This window comes from Thunnus albacares, chromosome 24, assembly GCF_914725855.1.
Source record: "Thunnus albacares chromosome 24, fThuAlb1.1, whole genome shotgun sequence".
In the NCBI taxonomy this organism is placed as follows: domain Eukaryota; kingdom Metazoa; phylum Chordata; class Actinopteri; order Scombriformes; family Scombridae; genus Thunnus; species Thunnus albacares.
The window spans coordinates 17719656-17736064 of NC_058129.1; the positions used below are offsets into that span (position 1 = coordinate 17719656).

At 40.6% G+C, this 16409-nt stretch overlaps 3 protein-coding genes across 7 annotated transcripts in view; 2 read left to right on the forward strand and 1 right to left on the reverse strand.

The window, feature by feature from the left end:
- tmem198b (transmembrane protein 198b) overlaps nt 1-4328 on the forward strand; it is a 28671-nt gene extending 24343 nt beyond the window's left edge. For all 5 annotated transcript variants that reach the window (XM_044344681.1, XM_044344680.1, XM_044344683.1 and 2 more), the window contains one exon: nt 45-4328. In XM_044344681.1, coding sequence (XP_044200616.1) covers nt 45-197 — 153 coding nt within the window. In that variant the 3' untranslated portion in view covers nt 198-4328. The remainder of the gene's footprint in view (nt 1-44) is intronic.
- The window catches only part of LOC122976244, a 1153509-nt gene that overhangs the window by 635382 nt on the left and 501718 nt on the right, over nt 1-16409 (forward strand). The window lies entirely within an intron of this gene.
- desmb (desmin b) lies at nt 4041-15708 on the reverse strand. The gene is made up of 9 exons (XM_044344672.1): nt 15068-15708; nt 10361-10421; nt 9616-9711; nt 8343-8504; nt 7918-8043; nt 7601-7821; nt 7038-7081; nt 6632-6720; nt 4041-4874 (listed from the first exon to the last, which is right to left on the reverse strand). Exons 1-9 carry the CDS (start codon nt 15646-15648, stop codon nt 4833-4835), a joined length of 1422 nt encoding a protein of 473 aa, XP_044200607.1. The 5' UTR covers nt 15649-15708; the 3' UTR covers nt 4041-4832.

The following is a 16409-nucleotide window of genomic DNA, read 5'->3' on the forward strand; positions in this document are numbered from 1 at the left end:
TCATATTATAAGTTGTCATTCACTCATAACTTTCTTTCTTTCAGAGCTACATCCAGAGCTTCAGAGAACGGCAGGTGCAGGCTCAGCCCTTCCCGGCCCGGCTGGTCGGTGGACCTCACGCCGTCGTGGATGTGGGCTACGACTGCGGCTCCACGACGCCCCTCACTGGCGCTGCAGGACCTTCGCTACGGGTCTGACCACTCCTCCTCTTCCTCCTTCTCCCAGGAGCCTGAACACACCACTAAACAGGGAGATACATGACTCTACAATCACTTACCCACCTGGGTGTCATCACGCCTGTGCTACAAAAACAACAACCACCACTGGTGCAAAGATACTGGGTTTAAATACACACAATCTGGGTTTAGCCACACCCCTGTACAGTATGTTTGTAGGGCTGGATTTACCCAAAATGCAAAACATGTTTAACCCTTTACTAATTTAATCTTTGACTCTGAGGCTCTGTTCTCCTCATGGGAGCCGTCAGTATGGTGCAGAGGTCTGTTTTGACCTTTTTTCACTTGTCTTTCAGTCGATACAAACGCACAGATGCATGCATGCACTTACACAAAACACACACCGCAGCTACAATCTTAAGGGTTGACATGGAAACCTGAAGCAGCCTGCCGTACCGGGCCCCGGGCCTGTATGTCACCGTCTCAAGTCAAACCAGATCAGGGATCAGAGTTTCAGTACAAACCTGCCGCAGCAGGATCTAACACAGACATTGTATAAAGAAATCACCCAAGTTCAGCTTGCTTTAGTTTTTCAACTGCAAAAGCAGCATCTCTTCCCTCATTAGGCCTCCAAAAACCCAACGAAGATCATCTCTGAAGGGAAGTAAGGGCCCTTAAATGCAAACCGGGGTCCGTTATTTGCTTTCTGTGCCATCTGGACTACAAAAACCCTTCTTGAAACGGGGAGAGACGTCTTTAACGTCCTTTTTAAAGGTGGGGAAATCCTTCGTCACCCATGGTGCTGAACTATACACCTCTTCAAGCATCAAACTGCTCTTCGAAGGCCGGGGGGATTCTGCTTTAACAGGTGCCTTGCCCCTCCTCGGACTGCACCATTCAGCAACAGGAGGGGGGTTACTGACAGATCTCCGAAGAATGGCTTGTTTTTGCATTAAATGTGATCACAGAAGGAGACTTGACGAACAGGGTAAAATTTCGGAGTCGACTTGTTGGCTTGTCGTCTTCACAGATGCCTGGATGTATGAGGGGGATTTGCTTTCAGTCGACAGCGAGAAAGCCATATTTACACTGGCACCTCATGAGATATTTCACCCAACAGACACATATGTAAAAAGATATTGAGGATTTCTGAGTGCTGGAAATCTCAATCCCTGAATTTCATTCACGAGATTACTCCAAGAGATTATTCACGCTGCTAAGCAGAGTAGTAGTAATATATTTATTCTATAGCTAAAATTAATAATTTATCCCATTTTTCCCAAAATGCTGAAGTTTTCCTTTTAAAATCAGATGAGTTTGGAATGTTTTTCTCTCCTTCAACCATCTAACATTGAGAGATACTTACAAGCTAAAGCTCCTTTTGCTCTGGCAGAAGAACGCCGTCTTCCTTTTTTGTGCTGTAAAGCAACGCAGCAGATTTTTAGCTGAAATCTTGAAAGTTTTAAAAATGCAGTAGACAGGTCAGTCATCTTCTCTGAGATGGTCATGTTTGTGTAAACCTAACAGTGTAATTCTCCACTTGCACAATGTAGTGTGACGTATATCCGAACTTTTATGAACTGAACATCTTGTTTGCTTCCGGTCAACCTGCTGTCAACGCTACAGTAACGTTACCTTCACCTCCACCTCACAGTCCCTTCACTTTTCACAGTTAATTTTTTTTTACATATTAATAGTATTTACAGTTTGTTTTTGTATATAGTTTTTTTTTTAGTATTTTTGATCATTTTGATAATCACTTCAGTGTCTTAGGTAACCATTAGCGATGTCAGCTAGTCACTCAGTGTAACACCAACGCTGATTTTCACAGCTTTAACGTTGGGTCGCTGCTTGTTTTTTAACACTTGGTGCTTGGAAAAGCTGCTAAAACCAAAAGTGACTGACGTATACCGTCTTGCGAAAGCGAGCAAGTAAATCTCCGACCTCATTGCTGGATAAAGGGTTTAAATTATAATGTTTCCAGCTATATCTTCCCACTTTGCCCTTAGCTCAGCATCAGCTGGAAAGGAATGAAAAGCTCACAGAGGAGAAATCAACCGAAGAAGAGCAAAGAGGGACTGAGCAAAAATCCGTAGAGCTGACGGCCCTCCTCATAAATTTAAAGGTGCTTTTCTACATTTTAGTATCCAGCTAGGCTAGCTGACTGGCTAACTTTGCTATTTAAAGACACTGAGGTGATACCAAAATGCTAAAAACACTACATACAAAAAGCGCTAAATACTATTAACAATATGTACAAAATTAACTGTGAAAAGTGAAGTAACTATGAGGTGGAGGCGAAGGAAACGTTACTGTAGAGTTGACAGCAGGTTGACTGGAAGTAAATATATGTTAAGTTTGTAAAACAGATAAATGTCACACTACGTTGTGCAAGTGGAGAGTGAAGTAGTGCAAATATCTTCTGTTCTTGAGTTTGGGATGATGTTTCACTCCTCTCACATCATCTGAGAAATCATTGACACACTTACTAGCTTTAGCGTTAGCTTTAGCGTTAGCTTTAGCTGCGTTAGCTTTAGCTCTGTTTGCTTTGGCAGAACAGCAAAAGCAACGCAGCAGATCTTCTGACAAAATCTGACTCATTTGTAAAAATTTCAAAAAGAGAATCAGTTGTTTCACCACCTGCCAGTCTGAGAAACTCAAGTCTTAAACTCTATTTGCTGTGGCAGAACAGCGCCCTCTTTCTGTTTTGCGCCGTAAAGCAATGCAGCAGATTAACTGCCGACTATCGGTTCAAAAAGCTGTTTAAAAATACAGCGGAGAAGCCTGTTTTTCTTCTCTACGTTTAGAGTATAATAATCATCATGATAATTACTTAGTTTGAAATGTGACTCATCAAAAGCACCTTTAACAAACAGGACCAGGCTGAGATGTCAGTGTAATTAAGGCTCAGAGAGTTTGAATGAGAAAAGCGGACTAGCGGCCAAACCAACTTGTACTTAGACTCCTTCCATCATGTGCATTGATTTTCTTCATTTTGGGACAAACATAACATTTTTGTCAACAGTGAAAATGTGAATAGTCTTTACCTTTTATTTTATTTTTTTTTATATAAAGGAACAGCAAGCAAAAGGGGGAATGTATGGTACGTTTTGATTCGTCCTTTTTGGAAACAGAAATGCATGATCTCACCCCTCCGTCCCCCCCACATCCCCCTCCCATATGATCTGCCCCGCCACGTTGGCTTCGCTTTGGCTCCCACCAAACACCCCCCACCTCTTCCTCCTCCTCCTCCTCCTCCTCCTTCTCCATGTGCATCGATGTGAAATTTGTACATAAAACACAGCACTTAACTAACTTTTTCTTTTTGTTATTTTTACCGTTTTATTTGAACTATTTCTGTTGCATTTCTTAGAAATCTAATTTAATTGAGACATGTTTCTTTTTCCAGTCGGATGTATTTATTTGCTGATTTTTATTTATTTCTCAAGCCGTTCTGTAAAAGGAGAGTGCAATCTCATCACTTGTAGGCCAGTAACTCTATGCTTTTAAAAAAAGAAAAAAAAAATATTGAACTATGATTATTAAAGCATGTGTTCCTACGGGCCTGTATACAATCAATGTGTGCGAGTCGTCCTTTGACACAAGAACATACAGAAGTCAGTCAGCTTTAACTTGTAATCCACTTAACTTTTATTAGCAAATATTTGAAAGTCACAAGGGATTATCGCTGCCCCCCCTCCCTCTCCTCCATCTCTCCTTCTCTTTCTTAGTATTTTCTACATCACACAACCTCTCTCCTCGTATCTCTCTCTCTTCATCTCCAGACACCTCGTAATCTCCTCCTCCATCGCCTCCATTTTTTTTTTATCTGTCCTCTCTGCGTCCCCTTTTTTGTTCGATAAGCGTAAATGCACGCACATATAGTTCTCCTCGCTCTCCTAACGCTACTGACTAGACAAAACAACGACCTTGAGGAAACAGGACAAAAGCTGCTGCAAGAGAAACCAGAAGAAGAATCCATATTTCTGCCCTTTTCACGGTCTTGTGGTAAAAGCAGGAGGATTTGCTCGGTTTGAATGAAAGAGCAAATTTTCTGTGATATTTAACTTTAAAATTGCAGAGCAGGAACTGTGTGCAGCACTGGAATATCCTATTTAAGGGTCCCTCTTGGATAAATGCTGTATTTTTGGTGATCCGGTGCAAAAATCTCCATCTTATCAAGTCATTTTTATATCTACAACTGAGTCTTTAAACTTATTTCAGGGTAATTTTTCATGATTCTAGTGCAGCAACTTTATTCTGTCTTGTTTTAAGACGTATATTCTCTTGTTTTCTCTTATTAAGACATCTGTAAATTAAATAGAGTCTTTAGGATTCAGTTATAGACAGTAAATGATGAGATGGAGATTATGTTTTGCAGCTATTGCGACGTACATGTATGTTGTATTCAGCTGGAAGACATCAGTAAGCAGAGATAAATAAACCCGGATAAAGTTCCCTCCTTTTAAATTCACATGTTGCAGTAACTCTCAAACAAGAACAGTACAGGCCATAACGAGGAGTTTGAAAAGTCTTTAGGCTTAGTTTTATTTGTGCATCTTTTTTTTTGTTTCTTTTATTCCTCATCTATCCAGCTCAGAGGAAGGATGGACAGATTGTTTCTTCTTCTTCTTCTTCTTCTTCTTCTGCAGATTGTTACATGATGTCTTGCTGGTGCTGCGTTGACTCGCTGACAACCTGCAGGGCAGAAACACGACGGTCAGGAGTCAACAGATGGGTTATTTACATGAATAAATGTTTGTTTATTTGCAAGTCAGAGCTGTCAATAAACAGCCAGCAGGCATCCTCGCATTTCTGGACTGTTGAAGTATTTTTATCTGTAACTAAGTCTTGTAATTTATTGCAGCTTTTTGACATTTATAGCTGCAGACGTGCTCGTGTAATTATATGTTTTGTAGCCGCACAGATGATCTTTCAAGATCATGTAGCTCGAGGATAAACTAAGAAGGGATTATAAGATGTTATTGATTTCTAATTTTTCTTCTTGTCGCTTTAATTTTTCTTTGATGTTTCTTCTTGTCGGTTATATTTGTGACTTGTGGTTTTTAGATCAGTACAGAGATCTAACAGTGAGCTAGATATTAAAATGTGTCAGTTATATATATGTAAGGTTGGAAGGAGATTACAATAGGGGCAAAAACATAGTTTGAGGAATAATTTAAACACGTAGTTGCAAAAAAAGGAAAGAAATCAGCAAGTGCAGCAAGAATATAGATTATTTGCACGTTTAAAATATAGTTTTTCTTATTATTCTTAGTGCAACATCTGTCTTATTCCTTCTTGTTAAAATAATCTCACTGCACTGCCAGATTTTGTCTCTCGTGTTAATCAAACAGGGACTCAGATACAGACGGACGTGTTGATAAGATGTTCCGCAGTGTGTTTTTTATGCGCTGACAGGGTTTTGTTATTTCAAGAGGTGGAAAAAATGTTTTCAACCCGAAAACAGCCGCACGCCATCCTTCAACACGGTCGACAAGGCTGCACAGGAAGATAGAGATGTAAAAACAAAAGTAACACGAAGCAACTGTGACTAGTCACAACCTGCCTGCGACGTGTGTTTTTCCCCCCAGATGAAGCTGCGGGTGGAGCGTGTTTCCACTCGGGATGTTTGGATCTCTGGATGAACTAGTCGCTGCTTGTGTGTGTTGGTGTGTTTACTTGGAAAGATTTTGAATACTTCTGTTTAAAAAAAAAGACCTCACAGCTGATAAATGATATCAAAAGCTCAGGTTAAAGGTCATGTTTAAGGTTTAAAATCAGCTAGAATCGTACGTATAGCAGCTACAGAGAGCTTTTATCCACCTCCTCTTAATAGACTACATTTAGAGGGACAGTTTGTTTCTGTGTCAGTTGATTCTTTGGCTATTTAGGGCAGAATTAAGTAAAAGTGACCCAGTCTGAATACTGATCAATATGGACGTAAACCCATTAGTTCAGGGTTAGAAATGAGGGAGATTAAACTAGTCGATATGTGAAGAACTAAGAGGTTTAAAATGTCGTCTGTTGATCCGCAGCAGCTGAGAAAATCTGTTTTTCTTTATATTTCTCTCTTTCTTTCATAGACTTCACAGATTTTACTACCTAAAGTTGTTTTCTGGGGTGTTTTTGCTTCGTTTTAATTATAACGAAGAGAAACAGGAAGTTCATGAGATGAATTTTAACCAACAAAGCTGCAAAGATGCTTCTGAATTCACTTATTCTGAGACTTTTTTTTTGTCATAGTTGCATCATTTGAACAAAAAGGCTGTTTGTTGACTAATAACTGAGAATATTCTGTATATACACACATAAAATCTTGGGAAGGAAGGAAAGGAAACTTGAGATAAATGTCCTGCAGTTGTGATGTTGAAGGCTTTGTGTGTGTGTGTGTGTGCGTGTGTGTGTGTGTGTGTGTGTGTGTGTGTGTGTGTGTGTGTGTGTGTGTGTTGTACCTCTCCGTCGCGGGTCTCGATGGTCTTGATGAGGACGGTTTTCTTTGAATGCATCTCAGAGGAGCGCTGCTGGTGCTCGGGGCTCGTCTCTGCACCGACACAACATGACAGAATGAAACATATTATTCATATAAAGATGAACTAAAGTAGGTTAATAATCTCTTAAGACTGTTTTTTTCAGTTTTGAGTTATTATCCAGTAAGCAGACTATGAGAAAACTACTATTAATTTTGCTTTTTACATCATCTTCTGCCTCTGATACACTCATAAAGCGTTAATAATGACATTTAAACAACGATGCATCTTAAATCTGGTGTTCAGAACTCCATATGAAGTTGAACTACATTGTGGGTTGTAAGCGCTGTCCTCTAGTGGTGTGTTCAGGTAACAGCGTGCATGTTCGTACCTCGGAAGCTCACGGTGGAGTAGCTATGCACAGGCAAGGCAATCCTGCAAAGACACAAAAACAGGCGAGTTATGAGTGTTGAAAACATGACGCGTGTTATTAATCTACTGTTTAATATCAGTAAATCTCTGTAATCAAGTTATCTTCATTTGGATTCTCTGTTTCTGTCCTTTAAAGTCTCACCTACACACTTTTTATCCTTTACTAACAGAACTTCTCCAATTAAAAAAAAACTGCACAGTTTTTCTTCCCTTCTTCAGTCAGTTAATAATGTTTTGTGACATAAAAGGGAAGAAAAGACAATTACAAATGAATCTAGTCAACAGTGAAATTAGTCCATCTGTTTACTTTCAGTTCAGCATTAATTTTCTAGAAACAAATAAGAGTGAAATCCCATTTGGTCTAAAGATGATGAAGCTTTTTTTCTGGCTTCACAAATGATTAAATTACTATTAGAGGATTTAACCAGCAGCTGCTTACATTTGAAATAGCATTTAATCTGCTGCAGAAACCCTAAAAAAACTGGTTGTAATATATTTAAAAACCACCGAGTGCAGCGTCACCTGCTCTCCTCTCCTTCCAGCAGCTTCCTGTAGGTGGCGATCTCCACGTCCAGCGCCATCTTTACATTGAGCAGGTCCTGGTATTCGCGGAGGTGACGCGCCATCTCGTCCTTCATGTTGGCGATTTCCGCCTCCAGCCGGGCGATGGTGTCCTGGAAGCCGCTGGCCTCGCGGCCGTGACGGTCCTCCATGTCCCTCATCTGCCTCATCAGAGACTCGTTCTGGGATTTGTTGGAAGAGGAGACGACAAAGCTGGAGTCAAACGGAGCTCAGAGAGGACGGAGGAGAGAAGAAGTGTGAGTGTGTGAGAGACGTACGGTGCCTTTGAGTGAGTCGATCTCACAGGTGTAGGCTTGGATCTGGTGTCTGAACTCCATGGTCTCCTGCCGGGCCTGCTTCAGAGCCTCGTTGTTCTTACTCACAGCCTGGTTCAGGTCAGACACCTGCAGGGACAAAAGGTCAAAGGTCAGATAGTGTTACCACTACTACTGCTACCCCAGTACTACTAAAACCACACAGTCAAATTCGCATTAATTTAGTCTTTTTTCACGTCTCATTAATTAATTCTTAACTATGTAATAATGTAATAATACCTCATAATACTAAGCTGTACTAAGCCCTCTAAATGCAGTTTCAAGTTCTGGCTCACAGCTGTCCTTTCAAAGAGCCGATCAGTATTTACAACGTCTGAGAAAGATCAGTGAAAGAAACCAGCAGCGACTGATGATAATCTCTCTCTCACCTTGGACTTGTACCAGTCCTCAGCCTCGGAAATGTTCTTGGCGGCGATGCCCTCGTACTGAGCTCTGATGTCTCGCAGCGCCGCCGTCAGGTCCGGTTTGGACATATCCATCTGGATCTGGACCTGAGTCTCCTGCATCTGGGCCTGCAGCTCGCGGATCTCCTGCAGGAGGGAGGAGGAGGAGGAGGAGGAAGGTCAGATTACATTGATAATCCCCTATGAGATCGCTAGAAACATACTAAAAACTTCAGGTAACTGCAAGAAATTTCACTCTGCAATCTCCTGGTGTTACAAGTATCTATAAAGTTATATTCAAACAGGAAGAAAAGAGAATTTTAGACATCACTAATGCGTACAAATGCAATTTATGTGAAGAAACTGAGGTGAAGATGTGTTGAATTTTGTGCAAATTACACAATTTTGCTTCACTTTCTGCCCTAATTTACAACAAATCTACCAGTTCGGGTGTTAAAATGTGTAAACAAACCTGATTTTTAATTTAGTTATAGCCAGAGAGAAAGCAGCTATTTTAAACTTAAAGGAAGTCAAAGTATTGATCACCTATTATCACTTAAAACCAGTAGTGATCACGTAGCAATTAGCTGCTAATGCTGCAGCAACCAGGTGATGTTGGCATCATGTTGCAGTAGTCAGAGAAAGTGTTGCTTATGTGTTGTTTTGTATTTTTGGAAAAGCTAAAAAAGTGGATGGTGTTTATTATTCTCAGGGCTACACACACACACACACACACACACACACACACACACACACACACACACACACACACACACACACACACACATCTAAGCTTACAAGCCTCTGCTGTTCAGAGACGGTTCACGTCAACTGCTGGTACGCAGAGTAATTTTAGCCGTACATCTGCTGTGGGAGATTTCAGCGCTCTGCTGCAGCACTGCTCAGGCTGCTGCCAACATTACAAGCTTTGTTTGTGTGTTTGTGCGTGAAACTGTATACTTCCCCGATCCTCTCGTTTGTCATCTCACACACACACACACACACGCACACACACACACACAGATGTAACAACAGACGCTTACAGACAGACAGACCAACTGCATTCATACAAAATAGAAAGATTTCTTCATCTTTAAACAGATGTGATAGATTTTTAAAGTTTTCATGATTCGTATATTATAAACTATGAAAATATCACATCATGGGTAAATAATCTGTAAATAAAGTCTGATAGGTGTCAGAGAAGAAGCCAATTCTTCACAGCAGTCGCAATGACAAATAAAAAAGAGGAGAGAACCTCTTCATGGATCTTCTTCAGGAAGGCGATCTCCTCCTGCAGCGTCTCGATGCGTCTCTCCAGGTCCAGACGGGCCAGAGTGGCAGCGTCCACATCCTGCAGAGGTTACAAGTAGAACAAAGAGTTTGATCCACGACTGTGTTAAAGGTGTTTAATGAACAGTTTAAGTCCAATGTCAAACTTTTCATGAAGTTCTGAGAATGTGAAATCTTTATTTCCAAAGGTCAATAACATCTCAACTTTAAAGTTTTAAAGTTCATTCTGGATGTTTGAAGGACAAGAATTAACTTTGAAACTTCACTTTTAAGCCACTGACATGAATGAGAAGTCCTTAAAGAGTACTTTAAGGACTTCTCATGACAACTGGAAACATGACAACTGGGAAAACTCCATCTACTGAGGAAGATCGGGCAATAAGATCAAAAGCTCCAGAACATCAATTAAAAGGACCAAAAGATTCAGATTCAATTAGATTAAGGTTTTATAAAACCACAATTTTATTCATTAATGTTCAACTTAACACTAAACTGAGTGAAAATTCCAATGAACCCAACAAATCCCGACCTGTCACCATCTAATGTGCTCATCCTATCAAGCTTGAACATGTTTCGCATGTATTCTCATAATAACTGGAATAAAAATGACGTCTTACATCGTAGAGAAAGTCAGATGAAGAACTTCTCTGTATGTGTTTGACTGGAGTACTTGTACATACAGTAGGATCAGTGAGGCATGCAGGACTCACCGCTCTGAAAGCAGCCAGGTTGTTCTCTGCTTCCTCTCTCTGAATAATCTCCTCCTGGAGTCTGACGGACAGACGGACAACGAGATTAGATTCATTTACATGTTAGTTCACTGATCAACATCAAAGCTTTAGTGAGGATTTTAGGCCGTGAGCTGTTCCCTCTGTCCCCACCACACACCAAAAACACTGCAAATTGTATTTAAATGAACCAGTTCTTAATCAATAACTGCTCATAACACTCCATAATAAAATATCCTAACATCCACTGTTTTCCTCATTAGTACCAAATGAATCCAGGAAACTTCTAAGCCTTTTCCATTCTGCCAGAATCTATTAATTATAAGTAGTCAGATGTAAATATACTAGAATTAGTCCAAAAATTAAGTTTTTAACTGCATGATGTTAGATCCCTGCTGTTGCTAAAACCCCCTAAATTCCCGTAAGAAGATGAAGGACATGACGTCATCGTCCTCAGCGGCAGCTACAGCACCTGGTTACCATTTATAGGTAATTTACATGTTTGCTTCATCTGAAGTGAGATGTGTTTAGGAAATGATTTTGCCAAAGAAACATCTGACCAAATATGCAAAAGAGAATAACATTGATGTTCCTGCAAAGGGAAAGAGGCAGAAAATTCAAATTATGTTTTAATGTTAAAGAACCAGATTGGATCGACTCCCTGCAGCAATAACAGGAGATAAAACCCCAGATAAAAGCTCTATTTTTATTTTATTCTAAGTTAAATCTCTCTTGGATCTTCCAGCGACTATTTTATATCTGCTTTGAGTTGCAGTAGCACTCTCTCCTCTCTGCATCCTCGCAAAACTGGCACTTAAAATGTAAACAGCGGCGAGAGAAAGAGAAAGGACAGATCATTAGGAGAGATCCTTCAGATATGTGTGAGCTCTTTCCTCTCCTTTTATAGAAGAGCACAGTGTAAACATGATGTGTGTGTGTGTGTGTGTGATGAGCTCTAACTTTGGTCAGACTCGGGTAGCAACACGCACACGTCAGTCGTCCGTCATTTATCAGTTTCATAGTTAAACAACACAGAGAGTATATCGGATTAAAAACAGAGACTCAGCTGACGGATGAAGCAGTTTCGGGGGGGTTCACAGTGTTTTGGCTCAGAGGCACTTCAGCAGGATGATGCAGGAATCAGAGCTTATCATGTGCCTGGTCCACATTGAGGCTCATTGTCAGGTCTAAATTTATTCTACGGCACGTATGTTAATATTTATAGATCCAGACTGGTGTAAGCCTTGGAAAATGTCTTTTATAATCACGCGTCTATTTTTAATGCTAATTTTCATTCGAGGCTCTCGGCACTTTTAGTTTTGAGGAACGTGTTTTAATTATTCTTTTACATCTACTTTATGTTTGTTTTCTTGCATTAATCTGATCAAACTTAATTGTAATTATGTAGAGTAGTAGTAGAAGTATTCACGGTAGTATTTTATTTCCTCTGGTGTCTTGTTGAACACCGAGAGTATCTCCAGTTAACGACAGGGCCACTGGCAATGTTCAGGTCTTTAACTTCACCCTTTTTTACCACAACAGAGGTCATTAGAGCTCTAAAAGAACTGAGTCCTAGAAAACCAGCTGGTCCAGATGACTTAGAGCCTGTCTTCAAATGTCCTGAAATGGAAGCTTATGCTCTTATGTTTATTGTCTTAAGATTATGTTATACCGTCTTACGGCTAAGTGCACAATATGATAGTCTGTCTTCTCTGCTTCTCGTGTGAACATGTTTAACCGCCGGTTCCCGACAGGTGTGGATAAGTTAATAAAAGCGAGCTCTGGGATTCGGCCTTCGACTGTTACTTCTCAGCAGACCGAGGCAGAGAAGGAAACCCCCTGAAGAAGAAAGATAGATTAGGCTCTGAATGAATAGAAGGAACATTATGCATTAATTAAAAGACACCTGTCAGGATGATGAATACGGGATGTTCTGTGACGCACGCTTGTATATACAAATATGATTACTGAACTTCATACAGTATCTCTTTCAGCCTAGCAAACTGGGAGATGCACATCTTGCTCTCTGTGAATCTATCCTTTAAATTTGCATGACACTTACCTTGTCAATAAATAAAAACCCAGAGGACTGAAAAGCTGACTTTGTTATTCCCCTCTTGGAAGGAGGCGACTCTATATGGTCTATATTTCAGTCAGGATTCTGCAAAAACCATTGTACCATTACTGCTGCCATGAAGGTCATAAATGATATAACTGAGGCCTTAGATAACAAGCTGTGCTGTCTTTCTCTTTTTATAGACCTCTCTAAGGCCGTTGAGACCGTTGATCACATTACTTTAATTGGACGTCTCACAGCTATTGGTTTTTCTGAACATGCAGTTGGGTGTATTGCAGATTTTTAACTATCTCACAGACACAACTCAGGCTGTTCAGTTAGAGGGTGCTACCTCAGAGGTACTGCAAGTCCACAAGGGAGTCTCACAAGGTTCAGTTCCAGGCCCACTGTTATTTACTATCTACACAAATTTCCTTGGACAGATTATTATAAAATCAACCTTTCATTTCTACGGTGATGACTCTGTCATTTACTGCTTTACATCCACTCCTGCTGAAACTTCATTTGATAGAGTTTAAGAACAGCTTTGTCAACTGCAACTTGTTCTGAATGCAGAAAAAACAAAGCTTATACTTAAGATTAGATGAGTAAGATGAGCATTTTCTGATAAAATTGTTACCAGAAATGGTCAACAAATTGAGTTAGAATCTACTTTTAAATACCTGCTGTAGGGTTTTTAACTGATGACCACTTATCTTTTAAGGTGCATATCCAGTATGTTACAAAAAACTGAAGCTTTTATGAGGATTTCACTATAGAAACAAGTCTTGCTTTTCTTTTTGTGTGAAATTAGTGGAGTTTACCTTTTCACCTGTCATTGATTATAGTGATGTGTTGTTCATGAATGCGTCTGCTCAGTGTCTTCACACGCTGGATAACTTGTATCATGGAGCTCTGAGATTCACTACAAACTGTGGATCTCTTATTCAACATTGTACTTAAAAGTGAATTGGCCTACTTAATGTGCACTGCATGAGTCATTGGTATGTTTTTATTTACAAAGCCATTCTTGGCTTAATTCCTACTTACTTATCTTCTCTTTTAAACTTGAAATATGTGTTCTCAGGACAATTTGTTGTTCCCAAAGTCTGAACTGCGGTGGGAAAGAAAGCTTTAAGGTTTTCTGCACCTACAACAATCTACAGACTGTAATCCTGAACGATTTATTTTAAAACTATGGTGAAATCTGTTGAGTCCAGATTGTCTGTGTTGAATTGTTTTATCTGATCATTTTAATGTTACTCAAATCTATGTGCTTTTATGTTTATTTATTGTTGAAACTCTGTGTTGCTGCTATTCTCGGCCACGTCTCTGTTGTAAAAGAGATCTTTGATCTCAATTGGACAAACCTGGTTAAATAAAGGCTAAATAAATTTTAAAAAATAGTATAAATAATAGTAGTGGTAGTTGGTAGTAGTGGTTTTTGACATTTGACACAACAGCTATGGATAAATAAGTTGGGCTGCAACTGACGATTATTTCCGTTATTTTCTTCCTTTAGTCGATTAGTCATTTAGTCGATAAAATGTCAGAAAATGGTGATCACAAGCCCGAGGTGACGTCCTCAAACAAGAAAATAATCACATTTGAGCAGCTGGAATAAAAGAGTTTTTCTTGAAAAATGACTTGAAATGAGGATCAAAATAGATGCCGATTCATTTTCTGTCAGTCAACTAATCAATTTATTGACTAATCGTTGCAGCTATAAGGTCTTTAAATACATTTTCACTCTTCTATGATGTTGTTATACCCTTTTAAACATAAGGAACATTTTTGTTATGTACATATAATATTAACATATTGATCTGGCAGACTCAAAATACAAATGAAAGAGTTAGATGTGTATTTGATGAGATGCTGAGATGAGTTTTATGACAACTGATTACTTAAAAACTGTTGATACTCATGATTGTCTACGTAAAAGTTTTAAAAATGGTCCTAAACTTTTATTTATGTGTAAAGATTCTTAGCAAAAAGAACCTTCAAACACTGAATCAGGCAAAATCATAAACCGCAACGTAAATATGTGATTTGTAAAATGGCCAAAAACCAGTAAAAACACTGGTAATGGCCCTTTAACACCATGTATCAGCGTTTAAAAATACCTCCTGTAACCACAACAAACAACAGATAACTCTGCCAGCTGAGACACACTTATCTCCCACACGGCTGGTTAAATTGAGCAGACATGATATTACACACACACTCACACACACACACACACACACACGATGTCTGTGTATCATCTCATCCCTCCATTCATGCATCACTCCATCCACACGTTCCCTCGCTTTCATGTGGTCGGTGTGAATCATCCAGATATTTCTTGCTTTGCTTGACTGATTCACACTTTGTCAGCACCGTTTAACCGCATCGTCCTGTTGGCTTTCACTGTTGATTTTACTCTTAAAGTCAGCGGTTTCGTTGAATTTTTCGCCCTTTTTTTTCTACTTTTTTGTCATTTTTGCACACACACATGCACACACCGACTCCTTCTCAATTCACACACATACATTTATGCACACACACATACAGAAACGTCCTATATAGACACAAACACACTTAAACCCCTCTTAAAGAAACACACACACACACCATATTGCTCCTCCCACCTTTGTTTGAGTTTGTCGAGGTCGTCGACCAGGTTGTCCCGCTCCACCTCTATGCGCGACCTCTGATTGGTCAGGATTTCCACCTGCCTCCTCAGCTCACTCATCTCCTCCTCGTACATGTCGGCGATGCGTGTCGGCTCGCGGCCGCGCAGACGCTCCACCTCCACCGTCAGCGCCTGGTTCTGCTGCTCCAGGAAGCGCACCTTCTCGATGTAGCTGGCGAAGCGGTCGTTCAGGTGCTGCAGCTCGGCCTTCTCGTTGGTCCTCGTGGTCAGGAACTCCTGGTTGAGGGCGTCGGCCAGGCTGAAGTCCAGCGTCTCGCCCATGCCGGCGTACGTGCGCCCCATAGACACTCGTGAGGCTGAAATTGGCTTGCCGTAGTAGCTGGAGGACACCCGGTAGGACGGCACCGTGCTGGTCCGGGTCACCTCGTAGACCCTGGAGCTGGAGTGGCCACCGCCGCCGCCGCCGCCGATGTGGCCCAGCAGCGAGCGGTTGAGGGTGGGTGAGGCATAGGTGCCCTGACCGAAGGTACGGCGGTAGGAGGAGGTGCTTTGGGCGGAGGAGCTGTAGGAGGCCATGATGGAGGAGACAGAAAGCCTGATGAGGGCTGCAGCAGAGAGGAGCACTGAAGAAGAAGCAACTGCCCCTGGCTATTTGTAGTTACCCCTCCCTCGCTTTTTTACCCAGCCCTCCCTCCCTGTGAACTGCTCTCCATGTATGTCTCGACGTCTCTGTTAGTCTCCCTCTTCTATTTTCTTTTTGTCATCTGCCCTTTATCCCTTCCTCTCCTTCTTCACCACTTTATTACTTCCCTCTCTTTTATCTTTCTATTCCCCCTTTTTCTCTGACACAAAAAAAACCCCTTTCATCCTCCTTCATTTCTCCTTCTTCATCATCAGCTTCTGTCTCAATGTGGTGTTACTGGGGGTTTATACTGGTGTGTTACTTCAAGTACAGGTGAGACAATGAGTAACAATCCAAGAGGCTCAGTTTTAGTAATGAGTTTGAATCATATCAGCAATTTATGATAATATGAGACAGTTTTTTTTTACAACTCTCAGAAGTCATTACGGCAACGGTGACCCAGGAAACGGGAGGGACAGTGATGGTGGCGTCAGGTTTGCTTCAGGTACAAGCGAGACAATGAAATATGTTCCAGGAAGGACAGTTTGAGCAATAAATTCAGATACCAAAGAACAAATTACTCAACAATAATAATGAAATACAGCATCTATGTAACAAGGTGATCTAACAGGAAGTCTATAAACGCATGTAGTGTTAAAGGACAAGTTCACAGTTTTTCAAATCTGTCTTAAAACAACAGTCAGGTCCTTAAATG

Excerpts from the sequence above, each read along its gene's own strand:
- desmb (XM_044344672.1), bottom strand. The coding sequence starts at position 15,648 with ATGGCCTCCTACAGCTCCTCCGCCCAAAGCACCTCCTCCTACCGCCGT. Across the intron at positions 8,044-8,342 it reads AGGACTGGTACAAGTCCAAG|GTGTCTGACCTGAACCAGGC; the intron begins GTGAGAGAGAGA and ends TTGTCCCTGCAG. Across the intron at positions 7,082-7,600 it reads CTGGAAGGAGAGGAGAGCAG|GATTGCCTTGCCTGTGCATA; the intron begins GTGACGCTGCAC and ends GTGTCTTTGCAG.